Source organism: Enhydra lutris, unplaced genomic scaffold, assembly GCF_002288905.1.
Source record: "Enhydra lutris kenyoni isolate GAN:26980312 unplaced genomic scaffold, ASM228890v2 scaffoldscaffold10, whole genome shotgun sequence".
Lineage (NCBI taxonomy): Eukaryota > Metazoa > Chordata > Mammalia > Carnivora > Mustelidae > Enhydra > Enhydra lutris.
Window position 1 is genome coordinate 16,095,289 of NW_019154094.1, and position 18,091 is coordinate 16,113,379.

The 18,091-nt window shown below is 35.1% G+C and overlaps 1 protein-coding gene across 6 annotated transcripts in view; it reads right to left on the bottom strand.

Moving 5' to 3' along the window:
• LOC111144282 (chromosome unknown C3orf67 homolog) overlaps window positions 1–18,091 on the bottom strand; it is a 247,545-nt gene that overhangs the window by 155,511 nt on the left and 73,943 nt on the right. For all 6 annotated transcript variants that reach the window (XM_022498519.1, XM_022498523.1, XM_022498520.1 and 3 more), the window contains one exon: window positions 6,624–6,738. In XM_022498519.1, the coding sequence (XP_022354227.1) occupies window positions 6,624–6,738 (115 nt within the window). The remainder of the gene's footprint in view (window positions 1–6,623; window positions 6,739–18,091) is intronic.

Here is an 18,091-nt window from a genome sequence, read left to right on the forward strand (position 1 = left end):
ATAGTTTCACTAGATACAGAATTCTAGGTTGACAGGTTAAAAGTTATTTTTTTTTTACCCTAGCATCATTCCATTGTCTTCTTTATTTCATTGCTTCTGAGGGGAAGCTTGTGATATATTTTATCAATGTTCTCTAGTGAATAATGTCATTTTTTCTTCTGTCTACTTTTTAAGATTTTCTCTTTATCATTGATTTTCAGCAATTTAGTTATTATATACCATGGCATGATTTTGCAGTGTTTTTTGTTTTTTAAGTTACGATATACCATTGTGTGGGTTGGTACTGTTTTTGAGAGATCTCCATCCCTTGATTTGTTGAGCTTATTGGATCTGTGAGTGTATTTTTCAAATTTTGAAAAATTTCAGTTATCATTTCTATAAATTTTCTCATGCTCAATCTCTCTGTTCTCCTGTTACTATGTCAATTACACACATATTAGATTGGTTGATATTGTTTCTCAAGCCATTCAGACTGTACTCATCTTTTTTTTTGAGATTCCCCCCCCACACTGTCCTTTGTTTGAATAGTTTCTATATTCCTAGGTCAATTTTACTGATATCTCTGGTATTTAAGTTGGTGTCAAGTCCATCCAGTGAATCTCAGTGCCATTTTCTCAGTTTTTGTTCTTTTTTTTTTAAATTTACTTTACTCTTTAAGTATCTTTCATATCTGTCCTCCTTTTCTACTTCTTTGCTACTACACTAATGCAGGCTTATATGTCTCACCTAGACGTCTGTGCATTGCCTCTTAATTGGTCTCTTCCTCTAGCTCTCCATTCTGATATCATACTTATTTTCTAGAATGCAGATCATACTGTAAAATTTCTCCATGTTAAAAATTGCTTTAAAAATTTCTAATGGACTAAAATTCATATTTCTCAACATGACTTTCAAAGCCCTTCATGGTTTTGTCTAGCCTTCTTTCCTAGCAGTGTAATTCCATGCATTTGAATCAGTTAATGGATCAACTGTGACATAAATTTTCATACTATTGTTTGTGTGTATTTATAATTTAGCATAAATACCTCCATTGTAATAATCCCCAACTTGGCTAGGCAAGTTTGATAATTCCCTTTAGCAGCATCTGGTTCCCAAGACTAGTTTGGTGTTTACCAGAGACCATTACCATTAATTATCTATGTGTTTGCCTCCTCTGCCATATTATATTCACCTTTGGATTCCTATCATTTGTCACAGACCTTGACCTATAGTAGGAGCTCAATAAATATTTGCCAACTGAAATGAACTTTAAGTTCAGAAGTTTACTGTGACACTATATTCCTAATAAACATGGATTTATGTCAAGAGAAAATAGTAAAATAACAACATTATCAACTAACATTAATCGAGCACTTATAAAAGCTTGGCACTATTCTAGGTAATAACTCTTAAAATCCTAACAACTCCTCCAGGAAGCAGGTTCTATTAATTTCTCCACTTAACTGATGAGAAAATGAAGCAGAGAGAGATTAACTGACTCAGCTAAGGGCCCAGATAGGAAGTGATGACTAGAATTTGAACCACTACAAGCTAGCTCTAGAGGCCACACTTCAACTCTAACAATATCCTCCTGTCTGTTCATGTGATTTAAAAATGGGGGTAATCATCTGTTTTCCAGAACAAACTTATTTTTATGTAGTTGTTCCTACCTCACATAACTATTCAGGGACTTCAGAGGAAGACATGGAACTACTTTTCTTTCCCTAAATTTCTTAAACATCTATATTAGACTGACAGGTGAGTAGAGAGAGAAAAACATATATTTTTAAATGATATTCTCATGGAGGAGATGAAAACATTTGCAAACCTTCAAATAAGTACCAGAAGCATTCTAGGTTGGAATGGTTTCATTAAGGGACATTCTCTAGCATATTAAATATATATCTAAATGACCTTGGTCTGAATAAACCTGTTTCCTCCACTCCCTTCTCATTCAGTAACATTCAAGAAATTAAATACTACTAAAAATCAAAAATTTCTAAATCACTGACTTTACTGGGAAAATGATCTTTGAGGGGAAATTTTAAAAACATTATACCACACTTTCAGTTTGTAATAAAAGCTATAACATATTCCATCAGAGTCATGGTCAAGAAAGTACAATTCTTAGAGTAATTTTATCCATTTAAATGACAAACACTGGGTATATGAGTGGTAAGGGATACTAAAAGATTTTGGCATTGTAATTTATCATACCACTTCATTATATCTCCAATGAATGATTCATTCTCAATGATATTTCATACCGGAACTTCCTATTCAAATACAATTAAATTTACTGTACATTAATATATACTTTGGTAGCAAGACATTGATGTTCATCTGATACTATCACCAACTAATTAAAATTATATTGAAGAAGAAGTAAGATTGATTTCAGTGAGTCTTGACTAAGTGGCTACCTCCATTGTTTAATCTGATGGTTATTAAATTTTCAAACTGTTCTTGCCATTGAAAACCTCAGTTAAAACTATAAATTGTTGTAATTTAAATATTAAAGTGAATTCTTCAAAATTAAGAAACACGAAAAATAAAACTTTTTATTTGAAAGTTTGAACATTTAATGGTAACTGGAATAGTAAATGGCCTATACATAAATATTCATATTGGTGTGGTCTAAGAATATTTGTTGCCTTTGGCTATGTAAAGGTTTTAGCTAAAGAACCAAGGCAAAGTGGACCATTTGGCAATTATCCTCTAAACTGGGGTTACAAACTCTATCTCTAGAGGGCCTAGGCAGATAACTTAAATGAATGATGCAGGAATCATCTGAGTGCACCTGCATTCCTTATATGAGTGGAAAAACTAAACTTTACAGCAGAGCTTAAAGCTCTGTTAAAAGCATGTGGTTGCCTCTCAGCTCCAACTGACTGCTCACTGCACAAGAGACAATACTGATAGCTTCTGATTTATAAATGTTAGCTGAAGAACTTTAAAAATACTGTGTTCAAGGTTTACCCCCAAACTATCTATAGTTCCTAAAAAGTAGAACTGAAGAAAGTTTTGGCAAAAGAGTAGAGAACTAGAGCAACACCACAGCAACACCAAGGAGGGCCCTAGGGATGGCATTTTGAATGGGTGGAGTGTTCTCTCTTACCTTGCTTCTCTCCATAGAAAATTCCCCTAAAATGGCTCAGCTTTGATTTGATAAGGGCTCAACGGGAATAGATTAGATTAACAGTGGAAATGAAAGACCCTTTGCTACTGTAGCATCTCTTTGATTGGGAGGAAACTGAGGGGAAAGGAGTACAAGTTTTAGATTCGAATTTCTTAGTATCTGCTCGAACAGTACAGAATATTTCTGGAATCATCAAGTGCATTTAGAAAGATCCATGACAAACTCATTTGTTTTATTTCCCACATCAGGAGGCACAGTAAGAATTGCCTATTTGTTCAACAAGTATTTATTGAGCACTTACCATGTGCCATGTTCTTAATGGGACTAGGGATAAAAGTCACATAAAACATGCTTGTAGTCTAAAGGTGGGGAGATAGACAAGCAAACATGATTCAAGCACAGGGTGAAGAAGTGTTACAAGGATTATGAAGTAGTGAATAGCAATGGTGAACTGTAACCTAAATAGCTATTCCACAGAGGGGAAATCATGGAGGCATTCCTGGAAGAAGTAGCAACAAAGAGCAAATCGGAGCTATAATCCTTACCTAGGGCTGAGACTGTGCAAGGCATTGTTCTAAAAGTCAGTATGTTTATTTACTTGCATTAATCTTCCAACAACTTTAATAGGAAGTATATCTCAAATTATCTGCATTTTATAGATGAAGAGAATGAATACAGGAACTGGTACAGGGTCACATAACTAGTAAGCGTCAGAATTCAGATAACATGCTCTTAAGCCCTACATATAGATTAGAACATATTACAAGTAGGTATGACTTGGTGATATTACTGGAATGGGGTCAGTATAGAAAAAAATACCTTTTTTTGCTTCTTGCTTAGGACTGTCTCAAATGTATGTAAGCAATTCTTTCTAAATTCAGCCACACTCAGAAAAAAAATTCTAGATATGTTATGACTATTTTGCCTTTTGAAATTTAGCATAAGCTCAAGTTACCAAAAATAATGACCTGTTTGCTTTCTTCACACCAGGATTTAAAACTACATATAACTATTCTCCATTGAGTCATCTGACTAGAGGGTGGGAAGTTGAGGTAGATGAGTTACAGAACACTGTCCCACAGGACCTATTACACTTTTCAATTTATTTTTATTTTTTTAGTTTAAGTAGTACATTTCTTAAGCCATTAGATACCTGGGGCCACTGGCACATATTCATCTGACTCATTATATAGGAAATATAGATCAGTCAAGTTCACTTTCTATCTCATCAAGGTTTGTAAAGAAAGGTAATATTTTATCTTCAAATACTGTATTCCTACAAAGGTCACTACATGACAAGCATACTACTATGTGTGTGTCGATGATATCCACGTACAGAATGATCAGTTCAGATTTTAACAAATATTTAGAACTTCAATTAGTTAACTGGCAAAGGTGACTGAACTCACAAAAGCAAGGTAATGACAGATTTTATTTATTAACCACACACAGAATGGAATATTGGTCTTGTATGATTTAACTCTTGGAAAATGGCTAATGTTGAACTCTAGAAAATCTTAGATGAATAAGGAAATCAATACTTAAACATAGAAGGGTGAATGCAATTTAATATAACTGTAAATGAATTACGCACCACTATTACAGACTCCAAGTGTGACTAACTATACACTTACCACTGTAGTGGGAATTACATGGCGAATTACATGGCCTTCTTAATGTTTTTAAGTTGCTGGAGTCCTTTTATTTCTACTCAAAGAACTCCCTCTAGCATTTATTGTAAAGCAGATCTAGTGGTAATGAATTCCCTCAGCTTTTGTTTGTTTGGGGAAGTCTTTATCCCCGCCTTTATTTCCGAAAGACAGCTTTGCCAGGTATAGTATTCTTGGTTGGTTTTTAATTTTTTCCCAATATTTAGAATATGTCATCACCTTCTTTTCCGGCCTGAAAAGTTTCTGTTGTGAAATCTGCCCACAGTTTTATGGGAGCTCCCTTTCTTTTCTCTCGTTGATTTTAAAATTCTTTCTTTGACTTTTGAAAACTTAATCATAATATGTTTGTGTAGTCCTATTTGTGGTCGTTTGGGCCTCTTGGATCTGAATACCTATTTCTCTCCCCAGGTTTGGGGAATTTTTCACCATTATTGCTTTAAATATACTCTTTGTCCCTTTCTCTTTCTCTTTTCCTTTTAGAATTCCCATAATGTGACTATTGCTTATTTTCCTTAAGTCTCATATTTCCCATAGGCTTTCTCTACTCATTGTCATTCCTTTTCCTTTTTTTTTTTTTTTAAAGATTTTATTTATTTATTTGACACACAGAGAGAGATCACAAGTAGGCAGAGAGGCAGGCAGAGAGAGAGGAAGAAGCAGGCTCCCTGCTGAGCAGAGAGCCCGATGTGGGGCTCGATCCCAGGACCCTGGGATCATGACCTGAGCCGAAGGCAGCGGCTTTAACCCACTGAGCCACCCAGGCGCCCTTCCTTTTCCTTTTTTAATCCCAAATGGATAATTTCAATTGTCTTGCCTCCTAGGTCACTGATTTTTTTTTCCTGCATGGTTCAATCTGCTTTTGAAGCTCTCCACTGAATTCTTCAGTTCAGTTACTGTTATTTTTCAGCTCTAGAATTTCTATTTGTTTATTTTTGATGGTTTCCATTCCTTTTTCAAACATCTTGTGCTGTTCATGGATTGTTTTCCTAAGTTCACTTAGTTGTCTGTATGTATGTTCTTGTAGGTCACTAAATTTCTTTAAGAAGATTATTGTGAATTCTTTGACAGGTCACAGATCTCCATCTCTTTAGGATCAGTTATTAAAGCTTTATTAGTTTCATTTGGTGGTGTCATATTTATGATCCTTCCTTACACTGGTGTCTGTGCATTTGAGGAAGTGGTTAAAGGCTTCTTTTAAAATAAATGTATTTGAGCCCCCAAAGAGGTGAGTTGATTTATTGCTTATTGCTTATCTACTCATACCTTATCACTGCTTTAGGTCTTAGAGGTTACACAATAGGCATAAAATCTCCCAACCTATACCTGACTGTTATATTATAGGACTGATGTTTCCTTAAGGCTATTAAAAAAAAATCTGGCAACAATGATTAATCATTTTTTTCTCCAAACATGTACCAATTTCCAGCAATCATGTTTTTGTTCATACTGTTCCTTTTGCTTGGAATGCTTGGTTTCCTATCTTTAGCTGTTGAAATCTTACACTCTTTCAAAGGCCCAACTAAATGTAGTCTTCTTCATGTAGCTTTTCCTCATCCTGTAGTCAGATGGATTTCTTTCCCTTTCATAGTACCAGTAGACCTCTTTCTACTGTGCTTACCACCAGTTTTGGTGATATTCTAGATGTTCAAATAATTATATTCTCCCACTTAGTAGATTTTAAGCTCTCTCATGGGAGAGAAAGGAAGAGTATGAATTTTATTCATTTTTTATATGACCATGGTACTTAACAAAGTACTTTATAAACAGAGTAGGCCCATAATTAATATTTGTTGAAATGAATTTAATATTTTAAGCAGCATTCATATAGCACTTACAATTTTGCGCTTGATCATGAAGAGTGGGATTTTTGCATGAAGAGGAGTTGAGGACAGTTCCTTATGGACCGTTGATAAATACAATCTTCTTTTAATGTTCCCTAAATCAGTAATTCTGAAAAAAGAAAGAAGAGAGAGCAAGATTTGCATTAATATAATAACTACTTTGAATAATCATCAAAATGATATAATTTATCATATAGGCCCTTTGCAATAGGGAGATCAAACACAGAATTTAAGAATTGCCTTTCTTCTCTCAAGAAGTAATAAAATTTCTTCCTTAAATTCAAAGTGCTCACAAGCTTGAATGTATAAATTCACTTAATATGCTAATTTATTTCAGTACTCTACACTAGATTTCTACAGTCTTCTAGCCTACGAAAAAATTCAATTTGTATGAACTGAGAAACTGCTAGCCTTTAATAACCATGCCTGTTCCAGCCCCTTAAGCTTGTGTTATCTTGGGACATACTGTCACCTACTAAATAGGAAAACATTATGGGTTTCTTTCCTTAAAAATGCACCTGTCATTTTATATAGGCTCTTAGTCTGCTTAGAGACAGACTCAAAACACTGACTGTCAGTTTCACTTCCTAAGCACATATCTTCAAACCGGAATTATAATACACAAGTTTATTGCTCACTATTCAGGTCAAGTCACAGTGATACCAAGGACACTGAATTTGAACATCTTTAATAGATTTAGACCACAGCCATGATCATAAAGATTAGGTTTGCTTCAAATTGATAGAGGACCATTTTTATGTTCTGCTTCCTTTAGGTCTCAGAGGTAACACAGCAGGCTTAAAATCTCTAAACCTGTCTCAGGCTGCTATATGGTAGAGTTGATGCTTATTAAAGACTGTCTTTTTAATCAGAGAATAGTGATTTCCCCCATTTTCAGAAACTTTATCTAGATGTACAAACTGCTAATTTTCTACAGTCAGTAATCCCTCAAGGTGACAACATCTCACTCAAATGAACTGCTACCAATATTTATAATGTAATTAACTATTTGAAAAGTCAACAAAGCTTCTTCCATACCTCTTATCTCCCCTTCCTACTTTTCTATTCTCATTATTTCTTCTTTCTAAAATACATATTTATAGAAAAATTATTATTGAACAATGTTAAGTATAGTAAAAATTAGATGAGATGATTTCAGAGTATGCCCCAGACCTAAAAATTCTACTGCACCTGCACAAAAAAAAAAATACCATAATTTCATTTAAAAAGCAATAAATCCTTTCAAACCAGAGTCAGAGGTAAGGTTAAGATGCAAAAGGATTAAGTCTACCATAGCTTTATATTTAGATGTATAAGTAAATGTAGTCTGATTTTTGCCCCCAGGCAGTGTCTTCAAAGTGAGATGAGCACATGAGGAGGTGGGGTGGTACACAATCATCTGCTTAAGTACAGAAGGAAACTGTTCTTTTATCCTGCCCTTTTAAAATGTTATTTTTTGTGCATATTTCATTATATAGTAGCACAGCAACATATTCCTGTTTTCAAAATAAATGAATGTACCTATGTGGTTAGTGTGCTCAAACATTTTACCAATAGGGTACAGGTTCAAATATATTTGGGAAGAATTGTCATGTTATCAAGGCCTCTTGTGTAAGACATTCTGATTAGGGAAGAGAAGGAAAGACTACATAGGGATTTTGTAAAGGGAAAGGGAAGAAAAACTTCCCTTGCATTATACAAAAAGTTTGGCTGCATAAACCAAAAACTGTTTTATTAAAAGTTTGCTTTGCTTATAGAGATTAGATAAGGTCATTTTTATTCGAATTGGTATGGATCAAACTCCAAACAGAGGAATGTTTTAGTAGACAACCACCTTATCAACAAATAAAACGAAAGGAATGAACATTCATTCATTCATTCATTCATTCATTCACATGTTCAACAAATTCTCACTGATCCAGGAAATATCCTGGTAATACACTGGGGAACATGATGGTGAAAAAAGCAAGATAAAAAAGGAGAAAGAGACAAAATAAATGCAAACTATCTAAAGTGCAATGAAGATAACAAATAAAAGACTGAACTAGAAAAAAAATAACCTACTTTGGACAATAAAGCCAGCAGAGTTAGGTAGGATCTATCTGGTAGGTAAAAAAGGGAAATGAAGTAGAAAGGGTAGTAGACAAGAGACAAATCATGCATGATCTTTAGCCAAGGTAAGGGGTTTTATAAATTTATTGTTTATAAAAGGAAGCTATTAGAGAGTCAACATTCTACCTTGCATGATGAATGGATATTTTTTAAAAACAAATATAGTCTCTTTTATTTCTTTATTGGGGTAAAATATGCATAACTGTAACGTGGATTTTAGAGTACAATCTCATGTGCTTTGATAAATGTATACACTGATTTGATCACCACTCCACACAAAGTATTGAACATTTCCATCACCTTAGAAAGTACTCTTCTGGTACCTTCTAGTCAATCATCACTCTTTATTTCTATTAACATGGGTAAGTGTTGTCTATTCCTGAAATTCTTGTAAATGAAATGGTGTAGCATATACTCTTTTGTGACTGGCTTCTTTCACTTAACATGACATTTTTGACATTCATCCATGTTGTAGCACACACCAATAGTACCCTTCTTTAACTGCTGAGTCATACATGGCTATACAATTTATCTATCCATTCTGTTACTGATGGGCATTTGTTTCCAGTATTGGTTTCTCATAAATAAAACCTGTCTGAATATGCTCATAGAGTCTTCTTGTGGACAGGTATTTCATTCTCTTGATAACTAGGAATGGGATTACTGGGCAATTGGGGGATATACAGTTATAACTTTATAGAAATAATTCTCCAAAGTGGTTGCAATGATTACACATTCTTACCAACTTTTGGTATTATTGGACTTCAAGTTTTGTTTTGTTTTGGGGAGAGAGAGAGAGGATGGGGGGAGGGGCAGGAAGAGAGAGAATCCCAAGCTGACTCTGCACTGTATGGAGTCCTATTCAGGGCTTGATCTCATGACCCCAAGATCATGACCTGAGCTGAAACTGAGTTGGATGCTGAACTGACAGCCACCCAGGCACCCTAGTACCATCAGATTTCAATGTTATCCAATTCTAGTTGGTATGAATTGATATCATTGTGATTTTATTTGCATTTGTTTTATGACTAATGACACTGACCACTTTTACATGTATTTACTGGTATGCCTTATGAAATGTCCGTTAAGTCATTTGTTCAATTTTTATTGGGCTGTTTTCTTATTATAATTCTAAGAGTTCTTTATATATTTTAGATACACATCTTTTGTCAGATATATGCATTGTGATTATTTTCTTCCCTATTATCACAATGATATCTTTTGTTAACCTTTTATTTGGAAATAATTTCTCACAGAAAGGTATCAAGAATAGCGCTCAGTGGGGCACCTGGGTGGCTCAGTGGGTTAAAGCCTCTGCCTTTGGCTCTGGTCATGATTCCAGGGTTCTGGGATCAAGCCCTGCGTCGGGCTCTCTGCTCAGCAGGGAGCCTGCTTCCCTTCCTCTCTCTCTGCCTGCCTAACTACTTGTAATCTCTAATAAATAAATAAAATCTAAAAAAAAAAGTGCACAGAGACTCATATACACTTGTCTAAATTAGCTTAATGATACCTTTTGATTAGCAGAAGTTTTTAATTTCATGAAGTCCAATTTATCAATGTTTATACTAGTATTTTCTATGTCCTAAAAAATTTCTGCCTAGCCCAAAGTTGCAAAGAAGGTACTTTCCAACATTTTCTTCTGGATCTTCATAGTTTTAGGTTTTACATTCTATGATCTGTCCAAGATTAATTTCAGTATTGTGTGAGGTAGTGGGTGTGGTCTTTCCGTATGATTATTCAGTTGTCCCAGCACTATTTGTTAAAGATTCTCCTATTCCACACTGAAATGCTGTGATACTTTGTTGAAAACCAGTTGAATATATATGCATGAGTATGGATCTATTTCTGGGCTTTCCACTGATCCATTTGTTTCATTTATCCATTCATCTACCAATGTCACACTGCCTCAGTCATTGTGGGTTTGTAGTAGGTTTTGAAACTAGACAAAGAAACTCTTCAACTTGGTTTTGTTCAGGTTTGTTTGGCCCTTGTTTTCCACAGATTTTAGGACCACTTATCGTTCTCTATAAAAATGTTCTGAGTTTTGGATTGTGTTGAATCTACAGATCAATTTGGGGAGCACAATATTGAGTCATCCAATTCACTTACATATATAGCTTCTGCACTTATTTAGGCCTTGTTTAATTTCTTTCACAATGTTTTATAGATTTCATTTTAGAAATCTTGCACATCTTTTATTAAATGTATTCCTAAATATTTTGTTTTTTGACATGATTGAAAATGAATTTTAAAAAATTCACCAGCCAAATGCTACTAGTATATAGAAATTCCAGTGATTTTTGTATGTAATTATTTCTGTGAACTTGTTTAATTCAAATATTAGTTTTAGTAGTTGTAGATTCCAGAGGATTTTATATATAAACAATCAAGGATTTTATATATAAACAAGCATGTCTTCAGTGAATAAAGACTTTTACTTCTGCTCTTCTCAATCTTTATAACTTTTATTTTTTTCTTGTATTACCACACTGAATAGAACCTCCAGCATATACTAAACTGAAGTGATGAGCACAGAAAACTCTGCTATGTTCACTGCGTTTCTATTAAATGTGATGTTAGATGTAAGTTTCCTTTATCAGATTTAATATATTCTTTTCTATTTCTAATTTTTAAAGTTTTTTTTTTTTTTTTAGTCATGTAAGGGTGTGGAATTTTGTAAATGTCTTTTTTCTGCAACAATTCAGATCCTATTGTTCCTTTATTCTGTCCATATTTTGAATTATACAAATTGATTTTCAAATGTGAAATCAACCTGGTACTCTTGGTATAAATTTCAATTATGCTAGCATTTTGTTGAAGATTCTTACATCTATGTACATGAGGGACAGTGGTTTGTAATTTTCTCATAATATCTATGTCAGGTTTTGATAACAGAGTTAAGCTAATCCTACGAAGTGATTTGGGAAGTGTTTCTTCCTCCTATATTGCCAGAAAATTTGTTTAAAATGGTGCTAGTTTAAATGTTAATAGAATTAATCTACGTCTGAAGTTTTCTTTGTGGGAAGATTTTGGTTATACATTCAATTTAATAGATTAGTAGGTTATTCAGATTTCTAATTTTTGTTGTTTTAGTTTTGATAAATTGTGACTTTACTGCCATAAAGTTGTTCATATTATTCCCTTTATTATCTTAAAAAAAATTTTTTTTTATAAACATATAATGTATTATTAGCCCCAGGGGTACAGGTCTGTGAATCGCCAGGTTTACACACTTCACAGCACTCACCATAGCACATACCCTCCCCAATGTCCATAACCCCACCACCCTCTCCCAACCCCCCTCCCTCCCTTTATTATCATTTTAACATCAGTAGCACCTATAGTCATATTCCTTCTCTCATTCCTGACATTAGAAACTTGTGATTTCTCTCTTTTTATTAATCAATCTGCTTTGGTTTATTAAGCTTATCTTTTTAAAGAAACAACTCTTGGCTGCATAAAATTTCTCTATTCTTTGTTTTCAATTTTATTGATTCCTGGTTCTATTTTTATTTCTTCTACTTACTTTGGGTTTAGTTTGTTATTTTATCCCCCAGCTTCTTAGGATGGACAGGTTAGATAATTAATTTTAAACTTTTTTTTTCCTCATACAAATATTTAAAGCTTATAAGCTTTCCTTCCGCTCAGCATTATGTTAACCGTCTCCCACAAATTCTAGTATATTGTATTATAATTTTCATTCGGTTTGAAATATTTCCCAATTTCCCTTATGATTTCTTCTTTGAATCTTGTGCTACTTATATGTGTGTTATTTAATTTCCAAACAGTAGTCTTTTCTATATATTGCATTACTATTGATTTTTAATTTCATTCCATTGTCATCAGAGAACATACTTTATAAAGTTTCTTTTCTAAAAAAAAGGTAATAAGACATTGTATGATTCAGCATATGACTGAATGGTCTACATGCACTTTAAAAAGTTGATAACTGGTTTCCCTAAGTCTACTCTATACTGATCTATCATCTATTTCTCTTTAGGGCACTCTTTCATATTTCTGAGCAGTTCTGGCACCTAGATCACAATTTTCTTCTGCCAACATTCTGGGTAACTTTATCTACCTAGAGAGCAAAATTTAATTTAAAACAAAACCTATTCCACTATGATAACTAACACATCTATTCTAACTTTAAGGTCTCCTATTCCAATTTTCTTCCTAATTTCATTAATTCATTTTACCAGCATTCAGTCAATGCCTCAGTAGCACAACACATTATATGAGAGGGGGTAAAAATAACCATTCTTTTTTTTTTTTTTAAGATTTTATTTATTTATTTGTCAGAGAGAGAGGAGCTAGAGCGAGCACAGGCAGACAGAGTGGCAGGCAGAGGCAGAGGGAGAAGCAGGCTCCCTGACAAGCAAGGAGCCCGATGTGGGACTCGATCCCAGGACGCTGGGATCATGACCTGAGCCGAAGGCAGCTGCTTAACCAACTGAGCCACACAGGCGTCCCCAAAATAACCATTCTTAAGTAGCAGTTTTTAGCACATTTCATAGACATTATCTTACTAAGTCTCACAAAAATCCTTCACTGAAGGCAGTATATTCATTCTCCATTTTGTAGATGGGAAGCTAGACTCCAGAGATTTAGGAAGCTACTAATACTATTACTATGTAAATACAGCTAGTAGTAACGGAGTGTTAAAACTTATCTCTTCAAAATCCACTGTCATTTCAATGATACGACAGTATGGTCATTACCATTACAGGCTGAATTTCTTTCATTCGTTTATGCTGAATGGTTTATGCTGAATGGCCACTATTTGCTCCATGCTGTGTTAGCACTGACAAGAGTGCCTTGATGTCCATCTTCAGAGAACCACAGCTAAACACTTCCAAAACAATACTTGTTCATCTGATGAAAACCATTCTTCTCTTCTCCCCTTCTCACTCTTTTAAATACCATTTCCCACTCAATTCTGGATTCCAGTCTGGATCCAATTACCCAATAGGTCACAAACATGTGTCTTACAACCATGACCCATGTAAAGCCTCCTGAAAGGATGATGCAAAGCTAGCAAGATGAATGAACTCAGCTAGAATGTGGTAATTTATCTAAAGAAAAAAAAAATCTATCAAGCATCAGAATTTTTTTTTTTACTTGATCAGAATGAGAGATTTATGCTTCAGTACTTGATGTATGCATTCCCCAAAGGAAAGGTAACAATATTTTTATTAAATATTAATTACTTATTGAACATTTTCTATATGCCAACACTGTATTAAGTATTCTGTATGCATTATCTCACTTAATGCTCCCACAAATCTTACAAGATGCCTACTATTATTACCCCTACTTAACAGATGAGGAAACTAAAGCTTTAGTTCCCAAAGTTACACATCTAGCAGAATCCAGATTTAAACTCAGATCTAAATGATCCTAATACCTATATTCTTAACTACATGTTGACTTTCTTTTGGATAGATAGTGCCAAAAAACATATCCACAGTAGAATAATCTTTGCTCCTGGGAACAAAATATTTAATATCTTGTAGATAAGACTCCTATCCTTTACTGTGTTTGGATGGACAGAGCCTATGTTTGCCTTTGTGTGTGTGCCCGTGTGCACACACATTCTGTTGACAAAGTCTTCCTTAAAAATTTGTAAACAATAGCAACAACAACAACAACCACCACCTTCTATGATCCAGGAACTCTGATCTTACAATTAAAACCTCATGGGCTAATCTTGCTTTCTTTATTTCTATGTTCTTATAGATTACTTCACTGTCCCACCACAGGCCTCATACACTTACTCAATGTCCACTCAGTTATCAGAAAGGACCTCTGTGAATCACTGATTGTTTCCTGTTTTGAACATTTGGGCTTCACTGTTCCAATTAGCTGTCAGATCCTATCAGAGTCATCTTTCTAGTAGTTTCATGTTTTCATGTCTATTTTTTCTTTAGTTTTCTGTAGCCACAATTCTCAGTCACTTATTGCTTTCAATACACTGGTCTCTCTGCCTCCACACTTTTGCCTCTCAGTCCATTCTTCATGTGGACCAGCCATGGGGACTGAATGTCACCCCTTGGCTCTAATTTCTTTGGCATCCTATAATCTAAGGAATAAAGCCTGAGGTTCCTTATCTTGTTATTCAAGGACCTCCAGAATCTGACCCTTAGTCACTACTCCATTATCATTTTTCACCACATTCCTCAATGTACTCTCTGCTCATGTCAGACTTCATATAATAAGGAGTTCAAGACTGAAACCAGAGGGTTGCAGAGAAACCAGGTGAGAACATCAGCAAGGACTGAAATTGCAGAATAAAGCCAGGGTTGGTTTTGAGGAGTCTTAAATATGAGATATCAAGAAGAGCTTGATGGGGCAGATAAAGGCTATACTTAATAAACAGAAAAGGATGGAAAATGGAACAGAAACGTCTAAATCCCGACCATTTGCCAGAACCTCCACTCAATTTCACCAATGTTATCTCATTTATTCTTTCCAACAATTCTTTTGAGATAGAAATTAATAATCATATGTAGTGATTATTACCAATGTAGTGAGAGGTTTAGAGATATTAAGCCATTTGTTCATGGTCTTGGAGCTAGTATGTGGCAGAGCCAGTAATCTATCTAAGAAGATAAAGCCAGAGGAATAAAGGTACATTATTTACAAGTTTATCTGACAATTCTAAAGGATGGCAGTGCATGGCTTAGTGTTTTTGAAAGGTTTCCTGCTTGCCAGGAAGGAAGAGTTGAGTAACTGGCCTACAATCCATTCAACCCCTTTACTAAAGGGTATTCATTCTAAGAGAAAGGTAACGAGCCAAAAGCTCCTTGTAAACATGACTGACCTCTGACAAATACATCAGTGGTGTTTATTAGAGGGGAAGCCTTAATAGAAGGTATTTTCTTTTTTCTTTTTTCAGGATGTACCTGATCTTTCTAAGATTGCTTTTGGTTAACAAACTTGGATCCATGCACTTATGGGGCATGGTTCTTTGGAAAATGTCACATAAGCTAAAAGTGTAAGAGCTCCCTTTGGGTGAGCAATATTCTCAGGTGTTGTCCTCTCAAATACTGTTTAGAGAAGTCATCTGTTCAACCTGGGCCAAAGTGCATTTAGAAAGAACTGGAGAGCTACAATGGTTGTTCCAGATCTCTTGTTTCACGTGTCTATCAGCACTGGCTAAGATCTCTGATTCTTTTGAGTCTGTTTGACAATCAAAGCCTTTGCACTATCTCATATACCTGGCTGAGCTGTGCAACCTCTTTAGGAAGCACACCTTCAAAAGCAGAAGCTGAGAAAAGAACACAGTTGCAAGTGGTTTATTGGACAAGTGATTTCATGACACAGGAGTGAAAAAGAGGGAGAGTAAGACAACAAAAGAGGAAAAGCCAAGATAAGAATACACTGTCAACAACACTGCTATAGACCACAGGGGCTCCATGTCACTAGAATATCCATGGAGACATGTACAGAATGCCTCCCAGAACTGTCCACTTGAAGAGTAGGAGGTGGGAATCTATATCCACTAACTCCTAACGCTGAGTGGTTAAGGGTTCCCTCAGTGGGCCTACCACCCTCGTATTTCCAGGCTATGCCTGTCTGTGGGTAGAGTAGTAGGCTCCCACAGCAACAAAGAAGATCCCAGATGGTACTTGATATGGTATACTATCCAAGCAAACTTGCTCCACACCACCTACTGCAGCCACAGCTGATATCAGAGGTGGAACCACAGGACGTGACATGGAACAGTGGAGTGGGCTGCCACAATGACAATACCAGCATGTTTGCTACTTAAACATACTCCATCCTTTCATATTTCCATGCCTTTGCTTATGCATTTCCCTTGGAAAGCCCCTTCTCTCTTTCTGCCACTGAAATTATATTCATCCATCACAGTTTGGGTTGAAATCCTACATCCTCCTGGAAAACATCTCAGATCTCCAAATTAAAAATAATTACACCATTTTTTGACTTACCACAGCATGTTTTTCAACCTCTATTATTGAATTTCTTTCATTCCCCTTTGGTGTTCTAGGTCAGTAACTATAGCCCACTTTATGGGCCATAATCTGATGCAAATATGCAAATCTTTTCCTTTGTTTTCATGGGTGAATAACATGTGGTCCTATATATTTCAGCTTTACCACTTGCTAGGAACATCTAATTGAGTTTAAAAAGGTTACTAGAATTCGGAATTCCAAAGCCCATTTTAGAGTTTCAAGAAGCCTCTCATTCTAAATTCCACAAAGAAATCTGACTGCCCTGAAATGTTTGGTAATTTGTAAAAGTTCCTAGTATGCAGATGTACAAACACAAGAAATGGGATTTCTGCAGTTTGGGGGAAGGACAATTTATTACAAATTCATCATCAGTGTTGTCTAGAGTTGACTGTAGTTTTTGAGTACTGCTACTTTTATTTAGTGATTGTTATTATTTTAAAGATTTTTATTTATTTATTTTAGAGAGAGAGAGAGAGAGAGAGAATGTGAGCAGGGAGGGGGGCAGAGGCAGAGGGAGAGAGAGAGAATCTCAATCAGACTCCACACTGAACACAGAGCCCTACATGGGGTTCAATCTCATGACCCCGAGATCATATCCTGAGCCGAAATCAAGAGCTGGATGCCTAACTGACTGAGCTACCCAGGTGCCCCAAATTGTTATTATTTTAGACTAATCATCAAGTGTGGAAATAAGGCATAATGGTTAAAAGCAATAATTTCAAAGCCATATTTTCTTTATTCAAACTCTGGCTTCATCATTTCTAGCTTACCCAAGTTATTTAACCTTCAGTACTTCAGTTTCTTTATTAATAAAATGTAGAAAATAAGAGTATTCATAGAATTGATGTGAAGATTGCATACATTGACTATAAGAAAAATGCTTAGAACAATGCCTGGCATACAGAAAACTACCTAAGTATTAACCATCATCTTAGGTGGCTATATATTTTTAGCCTTTATTTTTCTACTAACTAACGCATTTATTAAGAAAGGTAAGCCCCCCTGGGCTGTAGCACCTGATAAGAAACACACAGGGGGTACAGGGCCTGATTTTGCCCTTGTGGAGGTTAGGTTTTGGTCTGCACAAGATAGTTCTCAGTTAAATCTAACCATCATGGCTTTGGTCTCGGAAAAACTTGTAAAAGCTCATGTGCCCAGTTTAGGATAGAGGTATTAAGACTAAGCCACTCATATACTGATGAGAATTTATTCTACTGTCTTTGCAAAAATAAATATGCAAACCTTTCCTATCTCATAATCAAGAATAGTTGGTTTTGGAGGGAAAACAAAATCATGTGCTAAGCTTAAATGGTTTTGAAAGCAAGCTGAATTGCTACTTTAAAAAAATTAAAATTAGTCATTCATGAGAGA